The 20,458-nt window shown below is 43.4% G+C and overlaps 1 protein-coding gene across 1 annotated transcript; it reads right to left on the bottom strand.

Moving 5' to 3' along the window:
* Window positions 1-19,438: 19,438 nt before the first annotated feature.
* LOC137805495 (uncharacterized) lies at window positions 19,439-20,137 on the bottom strand. The gene has a single exon (XM_068605437.1). It carries the CDS (start codon window positions 20,135-20,137, stop codon window positions 19,439-19,441), a length of 699 nt encoding a protein of 232 aa, XP_068461538.1.
* Between the last annotated feature and the right edge of the window lie 321 nt (window positions 20,138-20,458).

Genomic DNA, 20,458 nt, shown 5'->3' with positions numbered 1-20,458 from the left:
TTAAGGTTGGTGTAGAATACCCGAATCAAATTAGGGTTGATCCTGCCTGTTGACCGGGACGCAAGAACCTTGCCTCGTCAAACCTGGATCGACTTCTGCGCCGTGTTAACCTCCGTCCTTCACCGTGATTCACCTCAAGAACCTGCAAAAGACAGAACGGCGCCGCTGCGGCCGATCACGCTCCGACGCCCAAGTCAGCGACTGAACCACCAAATACTAAGAGAAAACTCAAGAACTCTAAAGAACCGTGCAAAATTCTCTCTCAGCGTACTCAAGACTCGCAAGCGTAAAGAAGTAATCTAAACGTGCGTACCTCAGAAGTCCGTTAGAATCTCTTATATACCTATGCACTTTCTCTCTTCTGACAGTTACACATCTGAACACGTGGCTCGCATCCAGCTGTACACGTGTCACCATCTGGAGCATCCTTGACTTGGGCGCCACTTCTTACTCTTCAGGCTTTTGGCTAAGTTACTTTATGCATGAAACAACTCAGTGCATAGCTGCCTTGGAGCGTGATCTCTTCTGAGTGGCGAGTTCGGGTGCCTTCGTACACACCTTCCCTGTGGTCTCGCCGGCCGCCTTCATCATCTACTTTACTTGCTTCACCGTGTATGTTCAGGTAAGCTGTCTCCCGACCTCATCCTCTGGCTAGCTAGGAAATGACCATTTGACTTCGTCTTCGGCGATGTCCTTATTTCGGCAATCTCTAACCACTAGGTCGTCTGGGTTCGCATCCGGCGACTTCATCTCAACACGAGCCCGGAGCACGCCAACTTAATAATTGGCGAGCACACGAGCCCCCCGACTTCCTTCCCTTCTGCCAGCCATGGGCCCTGCTCAACACGCCTACATAATAGCTCGCTGCCACGTCATCACTTCCGACTACCAGGACGGTACACAAGCCCCCCAGTCTTAAGCGAAGACTCGTCCAGCCCAAAGACTAAAGAAGTCACGTCATTACCGATCTACGTGGCGCTGGCGCAGAACTCCAAACGTTCGTACTTTCTGCTTTCCTGACGCTCCATCAAACACTTTACCAATCGCTCGACACGTGGCTTCATCAACGGTCATCTTTAGCTGTCGTTTACGCTTCCAAAAATCGTTTGAAAAACCCTTAGACCCATTTCCTTTCTACTGTTCCATCATCTCTTTGCCTTCTCAAACGCTCTGAGTTTCCTCTGCAAACCCACGACGCTCTTCAACTCTCTCAATCCCCAACTCCCTTCAGCGTTTTCCTGATCATCGAAAGGTACTTCTTTTACTTCCCCTGTTGATATTTGCTGCATTTTAACCGATTCGCATCATCCATTAATTGTTTGGTGCATACGCTGTGGGTTGTTTCTTCTTCTTCTCCTTTTTCGCAACTTAGGGCTTCGTCTTCCATTTCTTCCATCACAACAAACTTTCGTTCGTTCATTTTTCATCCTTCGTTCACAATCAAGTCGACCTCTGCAACCTTCGCTCACCTTTCTTTTCCTTTTTCCTTTGCAGTTCCCGCGATGGCTCGAACAAAGACCACCGCGAATCCTCCTCCTTCGTCACGAAACCCTCCATCCCAAGCGCATAACCCATCGCGAGCACCTGGTGCTCCCTCTTCCCAGGCTGAGAGGCCTGCAACCTCTCGCCCCAACCTTGCTCAGGCTACTCCACCAGTCGTCGGAGGAGCCTCCATCCCTACTCCAGAGTACAAGAATTTATACCCATGGGCCAGCTCAACTTTGCTGAAGGAGACTTCTTCAGTGAACTCTGTACCGGCGGTGCTACGGCTGAAGAAAGGGGACAAGCCCAACCTTTCGTTCCACAAGGAGCACGACGACAAACTGATGGTGCTGCCTTGTCCTCCTGACGTGCTAATCTGTGCAGATGACAAGGGGAACAACGGCGAGTTTTTCTGCTTCATCTACACTACTTTCTTCAAGAAGGTGAAGCTCCGACTTCCCTTTACTCGTTTCGAGCGAGAACTACTAACCGAGCTCGACATCGCCGCTGCCCAGCTCCATCCCAACAGCTGGGCATTCGTGCGGGCGTTTCAAATCATGTGCGCGCACTTGGGACTACCGGCCTCGGTAGATGTCTTTCTTTTCCTGTTCGAGGCCAAGAGTCCTGGAGATCGCCCATGGGTGAGCCTGAACGGAATTGTCGGGAGGTCAATCCTCTCTATCTTCCAGCAGTCTTATAAAGATTGGAAGGGAAAGTTTGTCCAAGTGCGCCCGAACGATCAAGACCCTTCGCTGCTCGATGGCTTTCCCTTGTACTGGGTAAACAAGGGAAGCAAAGACTCCAAAGAAAGCTTTAGAAGGCCAAGAAGTCCTGACAACATGGGCGAGTTGGACAGGGACCTCTGCCTTTTCTGGAGGAGCGTAGCAGCTGCCAACATAGCCTTTCCCACCTCCTCCATAATTTCCTTCGAGTTCTTCGAGGACCAACTCGAAGCTCACATAGGTTAGCGCTTACCTCAACATCTGGGTTTTTTTGTTTTGTGCTGCATCTCTGTTATCTGTTATCTGGGCGTTCTGCTCGCCGCGCACCAGACTTGGTTTTTATTTCCTGCACCATCTGTTTAACTCGTTTGCACATGTACTCAAGAGATGGCTCAATTGATTGTTTTTGTGAGAGAGAACTGTTGCACTAGATTTTATAACAAATGTGAACTCTACTGTGATAAATTTCTATGAGTGGGTTTCAGGCTTCAAGAAGAAAACACTGGACCAAGACCTGCACAGAAAACTTCAAAAAAGAGTAGAAAACCACATGGTCATCACATGTGATCTTTGACTAGTCATAAAGGCTCTTAAATTATCAAGATATTGAATATATTCCTTTATGACATGTTGTAACTTTATTGACTCAGGATCCTTTCATAATTGAGATCTGCAACAGACAGAATGCATAAAGAAATTAAATCAATTATTTCACAGTACTGTCAGAGAAGAAACAATCGGTTGTTTCGAGGAAACAATCGATTTTTTTTCTACAACATTTTGACAGATTGTGATTTTCAAGCATAGACCGAGAAATGTTCAAAACAGGTGTAAGTGCTCATTTGAAAAAGAGAATTAAACATGAAATAGTAATTAAAATCAAAGGTAGAGATAAGGAAGGTCTTATCCTTTTATGAAGTCCCTTAAAATGAGTCATTTGTTTGTGATCAAGAAGCTTCTTTTGACTTTTGAAAAGACTTGGACTGGTATACACCCTTAATACAGTTCCAATATTAATCCTTTCCTTCCAAGAACCTGATCAGATGACTCAGAACCTCATGTTCTTCTAGTTTTCCTGCATAAACATGAATTCAAGTGACAAGGTTTGGTCCCCTTACAAATGTGGGTCCATTTGATCTATTTTTATCATTTGAAACCTCACAACCTTTGGGAATCCATTTCATAAAACCTCTGGGAATAGAATATTTTCTTATTTTGCAGAATCTAACAGGATGGCCTCTTTTCATGCAATAAAAGCATGTAACAACCGGTTGTTTCGACTTAACAATCGGTTGTTTTACTGGTTGTTTTGAAAAATTCTTTGAAAAATTATCTTGCTTGTTCTGTGGATTAAAACCTAATCTAGCTCTTCCAAAAAAACAATTTTGAGATGCCAAGACATTCTCAAAGTTGGATTTTCCCTTTGAAAGCTTATCTACAGTTCTAACAAGATAATGTACTTTCTTTTCAAGATTTTCACAATTTTCACAAGCAAGAGAGTCACACACATGAGAAGAATTTTTGCAATGTTTTTCAATTTTTTCAAACTCAATTTTTTATTTTTCCAGCTCTTCTTCAAGTGTCTTAACCCTCTTTTCAAGCCAGTTGTTAAGCCCTTTCAAACAGTTGTTTGAGAGAACCAATCGGTTAGCTTCTTCATGAGTTTCTTGAAAAGCTTGAAGCAATTTACTATAATTTTCAGCACTTAGGGAAGCACATGAACTTACATTGCTTGAGCTACACGACTCATCATCTCCTTCTGCAATCAAGCATATTTTTGCTTTTTCATCTTCACTTAATGAGGAACTTGATGAGGAGACTTCATTCTCATCCCAAGTAATATATGCTCTTCTTGATTTTCCCTTTTTCTCCTTGTGGCTTGATTTCTTTTCATTGCTTTCTTTGTTTGGGCAATCAGCTTTAATATGCCCTTGTTCACCACAACCAAAGCAAGTATAATTGTTAGAATTGAAATCACTAGTTTTCTTGTTGTCATACCTTTCTTTGTTGGCTTCTTTTTGCGATTTCTCTTCAAGAATCTACTAAACTTCTTGGACAGCAAACCAAGGTTTTCTTCTTCACTTTCATCACTTGATTCTTCCTTGCTTTTGTGCTTGGTAGCTTTCAAGGCAATGCTTCTCACATGCTTGTCTTCACTCTCTTGAACATTGAGTCTATTCATTTCTAACTCATGTTCTCTAAGCTTACCAAACAATGAAGCCTTTGTCAAGGATGTTAAATGTTTAGACTCAGAAATTGTTGTCACCTTAGGTTGCCATGATCTATCAAGACACTTGAGGATCTTGATGTTTAGCTCTTCTTTATCAAAGGTTTTCCCAAGGCTCATAAGGTGGTTGATGATGTGGGTGAACCTCTTTTGTACTTCAGTGATTGACTCACCTTTAAGCATTCTAAACATTTCATATTCCTGAATTAGAGTATGCTTTCTAGCTCTCTTCACATCATTGGTTCCTTCATGAGTCACCTCCAAAGTGTCCCACATCTCCTTGGCCGATGAGCCTTGAGAAATCTTGAAAAATTCATCCGAATTCAAGGAAAATGTTATGATGTTCATAGCAATAAAATCAAATTTGGCCTTCTTGTTTTCAGAATCAGTCCATTGAGACCAAGGTTTTTCAATGGAAGATCCATCTTTTTCAAATTTTGGAATAAAGGGGCCATTTTCAATTGCATCCCAAATTCCCTTGTCAAGAGATTCAACAAAGATTTTCATTCTAACTTTCTACAATTGATAATTCAAACCACAGAATAGAGGTGGCTTGTTGATTGAAGCACCCTCTCCAAAAGGTAGTTTTTCAGCCATTTAAAAAAGATTTTAGGATCAAACTTGAGTATTTTTCAAGTACCAAGCTCTAATACCAATTGTTAGAATGTATGGCTTTAAACTAGAAGGGGGAGTGAATTGTTTAAAGGGGGTTTTCGCAAACTTTTTAAACTATAATGAAATTCTTTGCAAGAAACCAAATTAGGAATTTAGTTAGCCAAGAAACAAAGCTCAAAACAGTAAAGCAACAAAAAACAATCAGTTGTTTCGTAGAAACAATCGGTTGTTTATACCAGTAAAAATAACAAGAACTGAAATTAAAGAGTTTAAGGAAGAGAGAGATGCACAAACAGTTTATACTGGTTCACTCTTAAACCAAGAGCTACATCCAGTTTCCCAGAAACCACTAGGTAATCAAAACCAGATTACATACACACACCACCAAAGAAGTGACCTTGATCCCCTCAAGAAACACACTTCCTTTGGCTCAGCACACACACACCAAGAATGTTGATCTGGACAACCTCAAGAGCACACAACCCTTCTTGGCTTTACAACACCAGAATGTACAAAGTTCTTAGAATGAATTACACTGTTACAGAATCAACTGAAATCAATACAGAGTAATCATATTCCACTTCTCTCTTGAATAACCAAAGCTCAAAGTGAAAACTCAAATCTTTGAAAAGCTCTTTGAAAAACTCAAATTTGTTTTTCTTTCTTGTTGTTTGTTATAAATCATTAACAAACTATTTATAGGTTTCAAATCTTGGTCAAAGCATTTCAAGCAGGAGCGTATTCAGTTATAAAATCATTTAAAGCTCACTTAACTAAAAAAATTGTTTTTGTTAGGATTTCAAACAAACAATGGTTGAAAGAGCGAATCAATCGGTTGTTTTGGTTTGACAGCAAGTCAACCATCCAAAACAGTTTTCAAACTTTTTCAAAAACACCTAAGTATAAAACAATCGGTTGTTTCAACAAAACAACAGGTTGTTTTTCACTTAGTTTGAAAAACCCTTTTAAACTTAACAAATTTGAAAACACTTAAGCTTTAGATTCAACAAAGAGTGGATTACAAAGATAAACTACCCAGATCCTATTCTAAAGCACATCAGCAACTTCAAGCAACTCCAGCCTCCCATCAAACGCTAGGATTTGGATTCTTCAAAGCTTTGATCACACTTGATTCAACAATATTAACATCCAATATCCTTCCATCCAAACAGTTAACGCACAGACACCTGATCTTTGCTCCATCATGAGCACTATTAATCGCGTTACGTTGTGCAAATTGTATAAATTCTTCTACTCCTCTTTCGTACTCATCACTTATACGAACAAAATTAATCCAATTTCGATCCATTATATTCTGTAATAGTCATTCAGAATCAGGGTTCTATCTCACGTTTTTGTCGAGGGTCGAACACCCTCGGACTCAATACAACCACGATAATTCTATTCTAAACTAACAACTAACATATCATAAGTACAAATTATAATAAATACGGAGTAATATAAATTTTAAAAAATAAAAATTATAATACATAAAAAAAAAACAAATTCAAAACATTAAAAAGAAATCAAAAAATTTAAAAAACCACCAACCTTGTGTGAGAAGGCTTCGTTGGTGAAGAGTGCACAGAAGCGCCAGCAATGACGACGACAGCAGAAGCGGTGGCGGACAAGGAAGCAGCGACAGAGCATAGAGAAAAACCCACAACAAGAACCCACGAAGGCAATGTAGCAGTACTTCGAGCAATGCAAAACCATGTAAGAAACCAAACCAAAGAAAAACGAAAAAGATGTATACATACATTCGGCGTAGAACAAAGAGAGCTCGAAGAACTTACCAAATGAATGAAGTTGCAGAAGAACAGATGGAGGCGAAGCGCAAACGCGAGTTGGAACGAAGCAGGAACAGTGCAAAGGAAACGCGGGGAAGAGAAAGAAAGTATGAAAGAATGTGGCGCGCACCAAAAGTTAGGGTAAAAAAGGTTTACAAGTGCGACTATTAGGTAAAGCCGCATTTGTAAATCAACATGCTTGATTTACAAATGCAGCTTTACAAATAGCCGCACTTGTAAATCAACATAATTTCAAAAATTTCACTGCGTTTTTTACAAATGCGTGTAAGTGCAAAGCCGCACTAAATAAAGAACATTCTTTTCTTTATTTTGCACTAGTGTTAGACCTTATTTTGATTAGTTTAATTTTGATTAATTGTTATTATTAGCTTAATTTTGATTTAACTTTAATATTAAAATGCTGACATACGTAAATTTTTTGATAAATTTTAGTTTTTATTATTCTAGATAAATGTTGCAATTTATTTTGTTGGCACATGATTGTTGAAATTATTTACATGTACAAGTTAAAAATAAAATATATTAAAAAATCAGCATATTAATTTAGTTATATAAATTTAAATCAACTTAATATATTGAATCTCCTTTTTGTTTTTAGCGTGGTTCACTTCGTAAATAATATAGATAAAGACACTACAAGAAAATGGTGAATTAGTTACGTAAAAATTTCATTGTTAAGCCAAGAACGTGAATTACGTTGGTCAAACTCATAATTAACGGATCCAAAAGAAAAGTAGTGTGAACTAGACAAAAGAAAGTGGGAGAGAAAAAAAAATTATGTTGACTAACTCGACGCAGTTAGAAATAAAATAATTATTTTAAAAAATTTATTGTCGGTTGTTTTAAACAATAAGTTGACTTGCTCAACAATTTAGAATAAAGGAAAAAATATTATATTTTAAAATAGATTCATAAGTATGACTTAAATTTTTAATTTTTTTATCTTATCTAAAATATATCTATTTTTAATATTATTTTAAATTTTTGAATTTATAATATTTTAATAAATATTATTTTTTTTAATAAATTATTTTGGAGATAAAATTTAAATTTTTATATAATTTAATTATTTAGTTAGTTAAAGTGTTAAAAGTGAATTAATATAATTAAACAAGAAGTTTTAATATGAAAATTATTAAAGAAAATGTTTGAAAAGGTTAAAAAAGAAATGAAAAAAATAGAAAAATAATATTTGGGTAAAGAAAATAATATGCATTTAGAAATTAAGTAGAAATGAGTGAGGAAAGAAAATTTGATAAAATTTGTAATCTCATTAAACTAGAATGAAATATAAATTGTTTTGGGTTTAGGGTTAACATTAGAAAATACACTGGGAATATTTAACATCAATAGGTCACTGCTGTTTTTGGTTTCTAGCAAATTGTATTTACACCTCGTACGTAATTTTCCTTTCTATTATGACTTGTTCCGACAACTTATTTAAAGTAGATTGGAGAAATTCTACTCGACACCTATTGTCTCTATAAACTAATTGAAAGAAATAACATAAGATAAAAAGTTGTAGAAACTGATTGAACGTAACTACATGAATTTGTAAAACTATTGAACTGATACATCCGTTTGATTTACTTCAATAATATATATAATAAAATTACAATTATTGGAATCTATAAAGTATGAATACAAACGACCCTGTAAATTGACCATTAATGCAATACTAACGGTAAATAATTTAAGACTAATAAAATTTGAATTAATAATCAACATCCTCCCTTAATTCTAATTTGGAACAACCTTCACGCCCAACATATCTCTTAACTTGATGAAAGCATCGATCTTCAATGGCTTAGTGAGAATATTTGCAATTTTATCTTTTGATCTGCAATATTCCAATTTGATCATGTTCTTCCCAACTTGGTCTCGCAGGAAGTGATATCGAATATCAATGTGTTTACTTCTTTGATAAAAAAACTGGATTAGTTGCAAGATTAATTGCAGAGACATTGTCAACATAAATCTTGACTGGAACATCTAGATTAAAACCAATTTGAGTGATAATATTGCTGAGCCAAACTGATTGACAAGCACTTGTTGTTGTTGCTACATACTCAGCTTCACAAGTAGATAATGCAACAATTGACTATTTCTTTGATGACCACAAGCAAACAATCTTTCCGATCATAAAACAATGACCACTTGTGCTCTTCCTCTCGTCTGAATCTCCACCCTAATCACTATCTGAGTATCTGACGATCTCAATCTTCTTAGATGAAAAGTAAAATAGACCAAAAGTTGTAGTACCTTTGATGTAGCACATAATTCTCTTTACAACTTGTAAATAAACTTGTTGAGGTGACTCCATGTATCGACTGATCAATCCCACAACATAACTGTACCGATCAGGTAATCGGAAGTGATGACGTGGCAGCAAGCGATAATATAGGCGTGTTGAACGGGACACCTGGCTGACAGAAGGGAAGTACATCGGGAAGTTTGTGTAGTCGCCAATCGTTGAGTTGGCGTTCTCCGATCTCTAGTATGTATAACCGGCGGTCACCAGGCTTGCGTCATAGTCGCCGTATGTGAGTTCTAGGCGATCAAGTGGTTAGAGACCGCCTAAAGGGGCACATTGGCGAAAGGTCAGGAAAGCTTATTCAAGGTTTCTAAGGGGTACTAGTATGGGAAATGAGTGATATGCTTGTCACACAGCAGTGAAGGATAAGGTTATCAGATTGATCCGGTCGGTCATCGGTAGTCGATGACGTCAGCAACAAATAACCACGTGGACCACTCGCACGGTGACACGTGGATCAGGTGGCAGAGAAATCGGGAAGGAGATCACCCGGTATGGTTATCGGTGGTCAGTAACCGAGTGGCCACCGACAGATCAGTTCCAAGATAAACGGGTGACACGTGGATCAGGTGGCAGAGTAGTCATGAAGGAGATTCCCCGGTATGGAGATCGGTGGTCAGTAACCGAGTGGCCACCGACAGATCAGTTCCAAGATAAACACCCGGGGGAGAACGCTAGAAGCAATAGAGCACCGATCAGTCATCGGGTGCATGGTCATCGGGGTTTCGTGTTACACGCAGTTAAACTGGGACTGAGATTCCCAGCGAGAGCGTTACGCATGGACCTCGCATGATCATACCTCAGAGAAAGAATAGCCCCTCGTCGGTATAGTCGTGCACGAGACTGGCCTGAGGGAGTCAGTAAACCGGTCAGTGATTGGTTACTCTCTCAACCCATTACGTGCATGGCATCGTGAAGGGGAAATCGTGTATGCAGAGAGCAATGCTTGGTGAGTGTGCCTAGTCCAGCCACACTTGGCGTTCTCCTGGGAATGTGCGATTTCACCCAGATGGAAGAAACACGCTAAGTTACTCCGCAAGGGAATAACTTAGGCGCACAAAGAGATGCGCTAGAGCCCTTCAGGTGGTGGCACGTGAACGGTTAGATGCGAGTTGCATGCCTCCACGTGTCACTGTCTGAGAGGGGCGCGACCCAGATAAAGGTGCACTCCGTGTCGTGAAAGGTACAGACAGAAAACCCAGACTCCCACGACCCTGACTGTGGTACGTTTTCGTACAAAAGCATAACAGAATTCTGACACGCGCAGAGGACAACATAGCAGAATTCTGTTAGGCACAGACACAAAGGGGGATAAAAAGAGAATCAGAGAGAAATACACACACACTATTTTTACACACATTACTTTCTAGTGATTCTGGGACCTAACTTGAGCGTCGGAGTGCAAACGGCCGTTAGAGGCGCCGTCTGTGTGTTTTGCAGGTTCCGTTCGGAGTTCCCAAGGAGGGGGTTCTAAGAGTGTTCTTGCAGATAGCACAGTTGCCAGAGGCGGGTCAAGCAAGCGACAAGGCAATTCCTCCACGCTCGAGTTGTCGGCAGGATCACAGATAAACACTCCCTGGCCAGAGGTCGGGGCAAGGGAACAGTTTCCCAGAACATGTATGATGTGCAAGTGAAGCAGATCGTGATAGCGGCAGGCGAGACCATAGAGAAGGTGTGCATGGTGACACCCCGTACTCGCCGCTTAAGGGGTCGCGCTCCAAGGAAGCTGTGAACCAAGTTACTCCTCGCATGGGTAACTTAGTCGAATAGCTTGAAGAGTAGAAGTGACGCTCAAGTGGAGAGGGATCCAGATGGTGACACGTGTACAGTTGGATGTGAGCCACGTGTCCAGAGGTGCAACCGTCAGGAGAGAGAAACGCTCAGGTATATAAGGAACTCTTAACAGACTTTGAGGTACGTTTTCTGAGAACATTTCAGTACGCTTTGAGAATACTCTCGAGGACATTGATATTCACTGCACACAGTTCCTTGAGTTTAGATTTTCTCTCTTAGTTTTTGGTGATTCCGTCACTGACTTGAGCGTCGGAGCGCGATCGGCTGCAGCGGTGCCACTCTGTTTTCTTCAGGTTCTTGCGAGGAATTGAGGCGTGAAGGACAAAGGCTAACGTGGTGCGAAGCTGATCTAGAGGGAGAAACCTTTGACGTGGCAAGACTCTTGCACTCAGGTCAACCGGCAGGATCATCAGGCGCCCACCGTGGGGCCGTGTAAAACGTGTTTCCCATCCACAGCGTGAGTTTCTTGAAGTTTCTGCGGTTCTTGTGTGGTTGTGTGCTGGTGCAACCATTTTCGGCGTTTTTCACCGTTTGTTTGAGTTTTCGATCGGTAGTTTGAAGTTTTCCACCGTTTGTTCGAGTTTCCGTTCGGTAAATTAAAGTTTCTTACCGTTTGTGCGAGTTTCAATCGGTAAATCGAAGTTTTTACCATTCGTTCGAGTTTCTGATCGGTGAATCGGGAGTTTTGGTGGAGAAGCGGTAGGTTCGTGGTGAGATTGCGAGTTTCTGTGGAGGTTTTTGCATCCGAATCAATTTCGTGATGTTGTGGTTGCATTCTTGGAAGTTCTTTGGAGTTTAAGAGGTTTTGACCGATTGATTGCTGGATCGATCGTTCCGCTGGTGAAGGTTTTGGTTGCTGAAGTTTGATCTGTTGATATTTCATGAGAAAGATGCGGAGTACGCGTTCAAGTCCCGTTGTGGCAACCGCTGGAGAAGGCACCATGACCATGGCGCAAATGATGGAGATCATGCGTGCGTTGCAAGCAAATGTGGAGGCGTCGCGTGTAGAGCAAGCGAAGATGCACGAAGACCTGGTCGCCTCTCAGGCCAGAAATGAGGAGCTCAGCAAGGTCACTGAGGCAGTACCCTAGGGTGTCTTATGACCTGTTTGACGTGAGGCGGTATCAGGGAGAGTCCCTCAAGGACTATTTGAATCGTTTCGGGGCGCAGATGGTCCGCTCGCCTGCCAAAGACGAGGAGATGTTGGTATACGCCTTCAAAAAGGGCGTACTGCCTGGACCTTTCTGCGAGGTGCTAATTAGGGGCCACCCCGCCACGTTTGCTGAAGTTCGGCGACTTGTTGTGGCCCACATCGCCGACGAGAGTGAGGTCGCCGAAAAGAGAGGGAGCGTGGCTCCTGCTAGGCCACGGGCCCAGACTAGAATTCAGTCGCAGAGGGTGCTGGAGACGGCGACGGCTAAGAAGGATCAAAGGACTCGCCATCCTTACGATCCAAAGAAAAACAAGGGAAGGGGCCCAGGGCGCCCTAGGGAGTTCAATCGCCCACCCAGGTACAAGTTCGTCATGGGGTTGGCGGACATGATCGCCATTCCCAACATAGCGGCCAAGCTTAAGGCGCCGGAGAAAGTTGGTGACAAGGTGTTAGGACCAAAACCGAATGCATGGTGCGAATTCCACCAAAGTTTTGGTCACTCTCTTGACTCGTGCTTGGCCCTAGGATACCAACTCGATGACTTGGTCAAAAGTGGCTTCTTGAATGACTACCTGCTAGACAAGAGGATGGGGCAAGCGTCAAGCTCCCAGCCGGCGAGTAGTGAGGGTCAGCAGCATGAAATGCCCACTCACGGCGAGATCCACACCATCGCTAGAGGTTTCTCAGGTGGTGGATGCACTGCATCACAGAGGAAGAAATATGCAAGGTCTGTGATGGCAGTAGATGTGTTCGAAGATCACTCGCCAGATGTGGACATTACGTTCACGAAAGAGGATCTCAGGGATGTTGTACCTCATGACAACGATCTCATAGTTGTCTCGCTGGTCACGGCGGGAAGGAAGGTCCACCGGGTACTGGTGGATCAAGGAAGCTCGGCAGACGTCATGTTCTGGCCGATTTTCACCAAGCTGCAACTACCCCTTGACCAGTTAAGGCCCTTAGGAGGATGCTTATATGGGTTCGCTGGCGACCAGGTGGAGGTCAGGGGGTACATTGACTTGAGAACTACGTTCACAGACGAGGCGGCCTCGAGGACGGAGAAGATCAAGTACCTCGTCGTGAATGCCCCCTCGGCGTATAACATTCTGTTGGGAAGGCCGATCCTCAACAGAATAGGAGTTGTGCCCTCAACTAGGCACATGAAGGTTAAGTTGCCATCAATGGAGGGGGTGGTGATCACCATAAGATCTGACCAAAAGGAGGCAAAGAAGTGCTACGAGAATAGCCTCAAGAATAAGAGGTCGGTGAGCTACATCACCACGACGCCGCCTCCCGGTGTGGAGCCCAGGCCAACAGAAGGGCGAGTTGTTGATGCGATGATGGAAGTGACCGCCGGGGGCGATGTCATCATGGTAGACGCTGAGGTTGAGGGAAAGAACGCCGGTCGGGAAGAAGAAGCGAGAAACCGCCCAGAGGAGGCTAAGGAGTCGGGAATCGCCAGGGCGGTGATCGCCAGTGAAACCAGGCCCAAACCCGTCGAGGACTGGCTCGAGAGGGAGATCGGGGGCAAGGTCTTCAAGTTGGGAAGATCTTTGGAAGGTGAGCTACAAGACCAGATCGCCAAGGTGATAGAACGACATCTGGATGCTTTTGCATGGTCTGCTTCAGACATGCCGGGAATCGACCCCGATTTCCTGTGTCACCACCTAGCAATGGATACACAGGTCAGGCCAGTGCGATAGAGAAGAAGAAAGTTTAATGAGGAGAGGAGACAGGCGATTAGGGATGAAACGCAAAAGCTCATCGCCGCGGGCCATATCAGGGAGGTCCAGTACCCTGAGTGGTTAGCTAATGTCGTGCTGGTAAAGAAGAGCAACGGGAAGTAGCGCATGGGCGTCGACTTCACGGACCTAAACAAGGCTTGCCCAAAGGATTCATACCCTTTGCCAAGCATAGATGCCCTGGTCGACAGCGTAGCAAGGTGCAAGTTGCTGAGCTTTCTGGATGCCTTCTCAGGGTACAACCAGATAAAGATGCATCCCATGGATGAAGAGAAGACCGCCTTCATGACTGAGAGATCGTGCTACTGCTACAAGGTGATGCCCTTCGGGCTGAACAATGCGGGGGCCACGTACCAAAGGTTGATGGATAAGGTACTTGCACCGATGCTGGGAAGGAATGTGCAAGCGTACGTAGATGATATGGTCGTGACTTCGTTAGAAAAAAGCAAACACATCTCAGATCTGGAGGAGCTGTTCACCACGATCGCCAAGTTCAAATTGAAGCTGAATTTCGAAAAGTGCATTTTTGGTGTGGAGGCGGGGAAGTTCTTGGGTTTCCTCTTAACTGAAAGGGGAATTGAAGCAAATCCTAATAAGTGTGCTGCCATCTTGGCGATGAGAAGCCCGGCTACCGTGAAGGAGGTGCAGCAGCTTACAGGTCGGATGGCCGCCCTATCTCGTTTCGTGTCAGCTAGTGGAGAGAAAGGCCATCCGTATTTCCAATGCTTAAGGTGAAACAATAAGTTTGTCTGGTCGAAGGAATGCAAAGAAGCTTTCGTGAAGCTTAAAGAGTACCTGGCGAGCCGCCGGTTTTGTGCAAACCTTTGGTGGGAACCCCTCTCAAGTTGTATTTTGCTGTAACTGAGAGGGCGGTGAGTGCGGTGCTCGCCCAAGATCAAGATCAGGCTCAGAAACCTATCTTGATGGAGATCAAGCTCAAAAGGACATGGAGGCCAATCAACAAGATCAAGAAGAGGTAGAGGCACAAATGGAGGACGCCCATGGAGGTCAAAGCCCACCTCAAAGGATTACAAGAAGCATGTTCAAAGGTTTAGGAGCTAAGGGACATTTATTTTCTCTTTTTGTAATTGCTTTAGTTGAAGGTGCTTAGAGGGAAACATTAGAAACCTCTTTTGTTAAAGCATCTTTTAGGCCTTAGTTAGGAGCTTTAGGAGGGGGGGTATATTAGTAGATAGGTGTAGGAGTAGAATAGGAGGTGCCAAAGTGAAGGAAGAGGTCACACCTTCCTCATGCACAGGTTTAGGCGCCGGTTTTGAAGAAGTTTAGGAGGGAATTTTGAATTCTCTTAGGTTTGTTTTTCAGCACCTTAGGCTATAAATAGAGGTGCTCTCCTTGTATTTTTCATATTTGAATTTATCTAAAGAAACTATACTCAAAATTGGAGTGAGCATTGGAGAGCTTTTGAGCCTTCTTCTCTAGTCTTATCTTGAAGGATCCATGGTGTCCTCAAGTGGCGGCAACACTCTCATCTAGGAGCAACCACACTTCTAGTGGCGAGATCATTCATCATTCATCCATCTTCATGAGCACTCTCTTTCTCCTTCCTTTCTTCTCTTGTTAATTTCCTTGTCTTAGCTTGTTTCCTAGTTGTTTTGGATCGGCAATTTCAGCTTGTTATTGTGTAGTGTTCCGTCCGGTTGACCGGGACGTCTTCGTGCGCGACCTCAACCGTCAGCTAGGGACTCCTTCCCACTGGTTATCTGTGGATTCCTGCAAAAAAGAGGACAAAGAGGCGCCCTAGCGGCCGTGTGCACTCCGACGCTCAAGTCAGCCAGCAAGAAACACCAAAAACTGTCCACCTACGTGTCTGAGCACCGCGTATGGCACTCTGAAGGTGGTAAAAGAACAATGTATATGTGTGTGTTATCTCTTTCAGGCAAAAATATTCCCCAGTCTCTTGTACGTAACCTTGAAGCACGAGCAAGCAACTAGAGAGTTCTCTGGTAAATTTGCCGAAAGTTCCAACCCTTTTTCCAACATTCTCCGCGCTATTTAAACTACCCAAGCATTTAAAGCGCCTTAAAGCGCTTTTAATCACAAATGTAACGCACTCATTAAAGCGTTTAATTAGAAAACGTAGCGCATTTAAGACGTTGAAACGCTCGGGAGCCATTATAGTACCTGAATGCTCGAAAGGGAAACTGTATTGAATGACTCTTAATTACCTGGCACCTGACTAAAGGGTGTTTCCATTCTGACATGGCTGTTGTACACGTGGAGGGCCTCACGACGCCGTGACCCCATCTGGGGGCGTTTCTGCCCATCTAGGGACGTTTCTACGTGTGAGTCCTCCTGCTGAGAGTGCTACTGCGCTAGGGGTGACTTTTTGGGTGCCAACTCATGCCCCCAAGTATCTAGTCACTTACTTTGAGAGCGTATCTGCCTTCCTTTTTTACTCTGCACCCGGCTGCCCTGGGCGTGACTTTCCTCTTGAGTCGTATCTGCCCCACGGGCGTCTCTGGGGCGGCAGGAGCACTTCACGAGTCAGGCTGCCCTTCACTGGTACTATTACTATGGCCTTGAAGCCACCTTTTCCTTCTCTTTATCGCTGCCCCGTGCTATTGGGACCTGAGGCCTTCCCACGGCGTCGCTCCCTCCATGGTCTTTCCTACCCATGGGTATCGGGGAACCACACCGTGACTGCCTTACTTTAGCACTGTTTGATCTGGCGACGCCTTCACCTAGGCGACGCCTTGCCTTGGCGACGCTTCTTCTTGGCGTCTCTCCACCCAGGCGACGCCTTGTGTTGACTTTGTCTCTCCAGCAGTTGACTTTGACCTTGACTTAGTCAACACCCGGATACAGGACGGTACATGTAGCTATGGTTCATTTGTGTTCTTGGCTATTTTTCATCTTTTCTTCTTCAATTCCAGCAATTTGATTCGGTACCTTACTGTTTTGTTTTGTTAATTAGTGTTTTTGCCTTTCCTCCATCTCTTTTGGTTCAATTTGACAATATGTGGAACATCCAAATGAGTTTGGGATTTGGTAATAGTTTTTGGTGAGTTCTTGTCTTAGAACAATGATCCAACTCTAAGAAAAGTGCCTCAATAATGTCCAGCTCAAGGTGATTCCTAAGAATGTCAAGAATCATTCTCTATATGGCTAGTGGAATCACATCATGTGGTATCATGAGTCTTAGGTTCTTCTTGTTTAATTGTTGAATTGTGTGCACTTTAATTTCAAGAGCTCTTTAATTTTCTTGCAATTTAAGTTTCTATTTGAGGTATTAGTTGAGTTTTCTTGCTGTTTTTCTTTTGTTACACCAAGTGCTTGTGAAAAGGTTTATGGCACTCATTATTCATATGAGTATGGTTGCTCTTTTGGAATGGCATTCTCCTTCCTAGAGTTTACCTTAAGCTTCCTTTCACTTGTTATTATTTTTTGTCATATGTCTTTTAATTTTTTAATCATGTCAAGTTTTGTCTTAGTCATGTTATTCCATAATTGTCATTACTTCTAGTAGTACTTTTATTGTTTTTGATTGTTTCTTGCTTTAGTGTCATATAATTTTCTGAATTGATGTTGATCCTTTGTGCATTTTCTTTTTAGAATTAAGTTCATACTTGTATTCTAGACCTATACAAGTTTCAATACATCATTTTCCATTATGTATTTGCTAGTTCATAATTCTGTTTTTTATTCCTATTAGGATTCCTCTGTTTCTGAAAAAGAGTGCTTACTGTTTTCCTTATTGCAATTGATTGACTCACTGGAAAATTCTGAAATTCTGGATTTGTGATATTCAAAGTGTTAGAAAGGAGTAGAAAAAAGAATACTTCGTTAGCAAGGTGTTACAAGGCCCAGAAGTAAGGTATAAAGCCTTGGAGAAAGCTGCACTGGCGGTCGTATTCTCGGCGAGGAGGTTGCGCCACTATTTTCACAGTTTTACGGTGCTGGTGATGACCGACTTGCCTATCCAGAAAGTCTTAAAGAAGCCTTATCACTCGAACGTGATCTAAGGCAACGACAAAGTTATGCTGCATGCTTTCTAGTTAAAAGTTTTAAAGTCCCCGTCGTTTTTCGGCGATTGGCGGCATCAGTTAAAAGTTTTAAAATCCCCATCGTTTTTTGGCGATTGGCGGCATCAGTTTAAAGTTTTAAAATCCCCATCGCTTTTTGGCGATCGGCGGCAGTAGTTAAAGTTTTAAAGTCCTCATCGTCTTTCGGCGATCAGAGGCACCAGTGATGACTAAAGACCCCAACGCTCTCGTGCGTCTTGAGGCAAGAAGAGAAAAAGTCCTCCTCGCCTTTGAGCGAGTGCAGGCGAGAAAGAGAAAAGTCCTCCTCGCCTTTGAGTGAGTGCAGGCAAGAAGAAGTCCTCCTCGCCTTTAAGCGAGTGCAGACGAGAAGAGAAAAAGTCCTCCTCGCCTTTGAGCGAGTGCAGGCAAGGAAAAGTCCTCCTCACCTTGGAGCGAGTGCAGGCGAGAAAGAGAAAAGTCCTCCTCGCCTTTGAGCGAATGCAGGCAAGAAGAAGTCCTCCTCGCCTTTGAGCCAGTGCAGGCGAGAACAGAAAGAAGTCCTCCTCGCCTTTGAGCCAGTGCAGGCAAGAACAGATCAAAAGACCTCTCTGCACAAGCAGATAGAGGCAAGATTAAAGGTCCTCGGCACGTCCAGGGGGGAGGAGATGTACACCCTGGACAAGCTGAGGCACCAGAAAAAGTCCTTCTCACCTCAGAGTGAGTTCAGGCAAGATGAACTGAAAGGTCAGGGGTGTTCGTGACCTTAAACGGTGGGAAGGGAAGGAAAACGCCTTTTCCCCCTTTAAGTGAAACATCAATATTGACTCAGTAATAGCAGAGAAAGCTTCCACGCTTGTAGGCGGTGTGAAGATAGATAAAATCCTTCTCGTCTTGAACGAGTTCAGGTATGGCGTGAAGGGTGAAAGAAGTTAAAAAGATAACTAAAGTAGGTTCAAAGAGAACACCTCACTATCCAGCTCATTGTTCTGAAACACAGGGAGGTAGAGAAGGATTCGAAAGGCGCCTCTACCCCCTAGATGAGGGAACAATGGTCAAGTTATGAAGGTAAGAAAGGTCACATCGCCAGAACCCTACGACGATCAGAAGAGTTCCAGGTGATGATAAGAATAAGGGCTCACTTTGCTGGGCAGATCAGGTAAACTGTATTTTGATACTAGTTTGAGTTAAAACCTACTGCCTAGTAAGTAACTTATGTTAAGGTTTGTCGCCTTGAGTTCACAAGTTATATTAAATGTCATCGCTAAAGAGTTAATAGTTGCTCAAGTTTACTTTGAGTTAACAGTTTCATAAGTTGTTATAAGATTAACAGTTTATTCAAGATCGAAGCAGTGTGCGAAAGGTGAGGCTCGAATATTGCTGAGTTAATTCGTTTGAGTAAACTTCACCAGTTATGTTGGTAAACCACACAACAAATAAAGGTAAGAGCGTGCAAAGTAAATAGAAAGACGATATACGGGAAGTGAAAACCGTATAAGAAGTGGCAATTCAAGTTTGCATGCATATAAAAACAATTACATAAGCAGCGTCATTACAGATAAAAGTTTTTACAAAGAAGAGGTGATGGAGGAAGGTAGCTAGTCTTTAGAGGGTACAATCTTCCCATCCACCACCTCGTTGCTGATCGACACCATTGAAAGGTCGAGCTCTGGGTACTGACATGCTACTTGCTCCAGAGCGGCGTCAAACCCGACGGTGAGGACTTGGGCAGTGCTCTGCTCGAGCTCGTGTGTTTGCTTCTTCAGCTCTTCCGTTTCCTCACGAGCTCGAGCGAGTTCTTCAGCGGCTTTTTTGCCTTCGTCCCGAGCTTGGGCCAGCTCTGCAGCGATCTTTTTGACCTCCCCGCGAGCTTCGGCGAGCTCGGCACGAGCATTGTCCCTTTCCTTCTCGACCTTCCCAAGGAGAATCTCCCGATTTGCCGATCTCTTCTCGAGGTTCTCCATCCTAGACGCTTCCGCCTTTTTTGCAGCCTCTAAATCTGCCACTTTGAGCCTATATGGGACCAGTTTTCTCTCCAAGTCGATCTTCTCTTGGAGTTGGAGGTGCAGTTTCTGGCGCAGGTCGGAGGCTTCCTTGCGCGTGCTTCTTAGCTCCGCGTCCATTGCATCCTCCAGCCTCGAGTGCTCCAGCTCAGTCATCAGCAAGTTGCACGTGAGCTTTTCAACCTCAGCCCTTATCATCAGATTTGACTCCTTGAGCGCGGAGTTCTCCTCTTGAAGCTTCTTGAGGGAGTCCTTCACAGCTCTTGATACAAGCAGGGGAAGATCTTCCGCCATAGTCTTCAGTTGGGCTGTGAAGGGCCTCAAGGTCTCTTCAAAGGAAGTTGGGAGGCTTGAGGTTGCTGCTGGAGGTGGTGGAGGAGTTTGGTGCTGACTTTCACCACCACCCTCTTGAGTTTGTAGGGGAAGGGGGGCTTCTAGGCGTGGTGGTGAGGTCGGGGATTCTGTTATCAAAATTGGCGAGACTTGAGCGCCCTCATCGTCTCCTAACGCGGCCCTAGCAATAGATGTGGTTGAAGGAGGACCCTCTCCGACAGATACGAACGGTGTTGAGGCGCTCGGAGGGTTCTCTACCTAGTTAGGGCCGCTGCTTTCAAC

This window comes from Phaseolus vulgaris, chromosome 3 (assembly GCF_000499845.2).
Source record: "Phaseolus vulgaris cultivar G19833 chromosome 3, P. vulgaris v2.0, whole genome shotgun sequence".
Lineage (NCBI taxonomy): Eukaryota > Viridiplantae > Streptophyta > Magnoliopsida > Fabales > Fabaceae > Phaseolus > Phaseolus vulgaris.
Note: the sequence above shows the minus strand (reverse complement) of the source record. Positions and strands in the feature narration are given on the sequence as shown.

What these genes read in the sequence shown, in the direction of transcription:
- LOC137805495 (XM_068605437.1), bottom strand. Translation starts at nt 20,137, where the DNA reads ATGGCGGAAGATCTTCCCCTGCTTGTATCAAGAGCTGTGAAGGACTCC.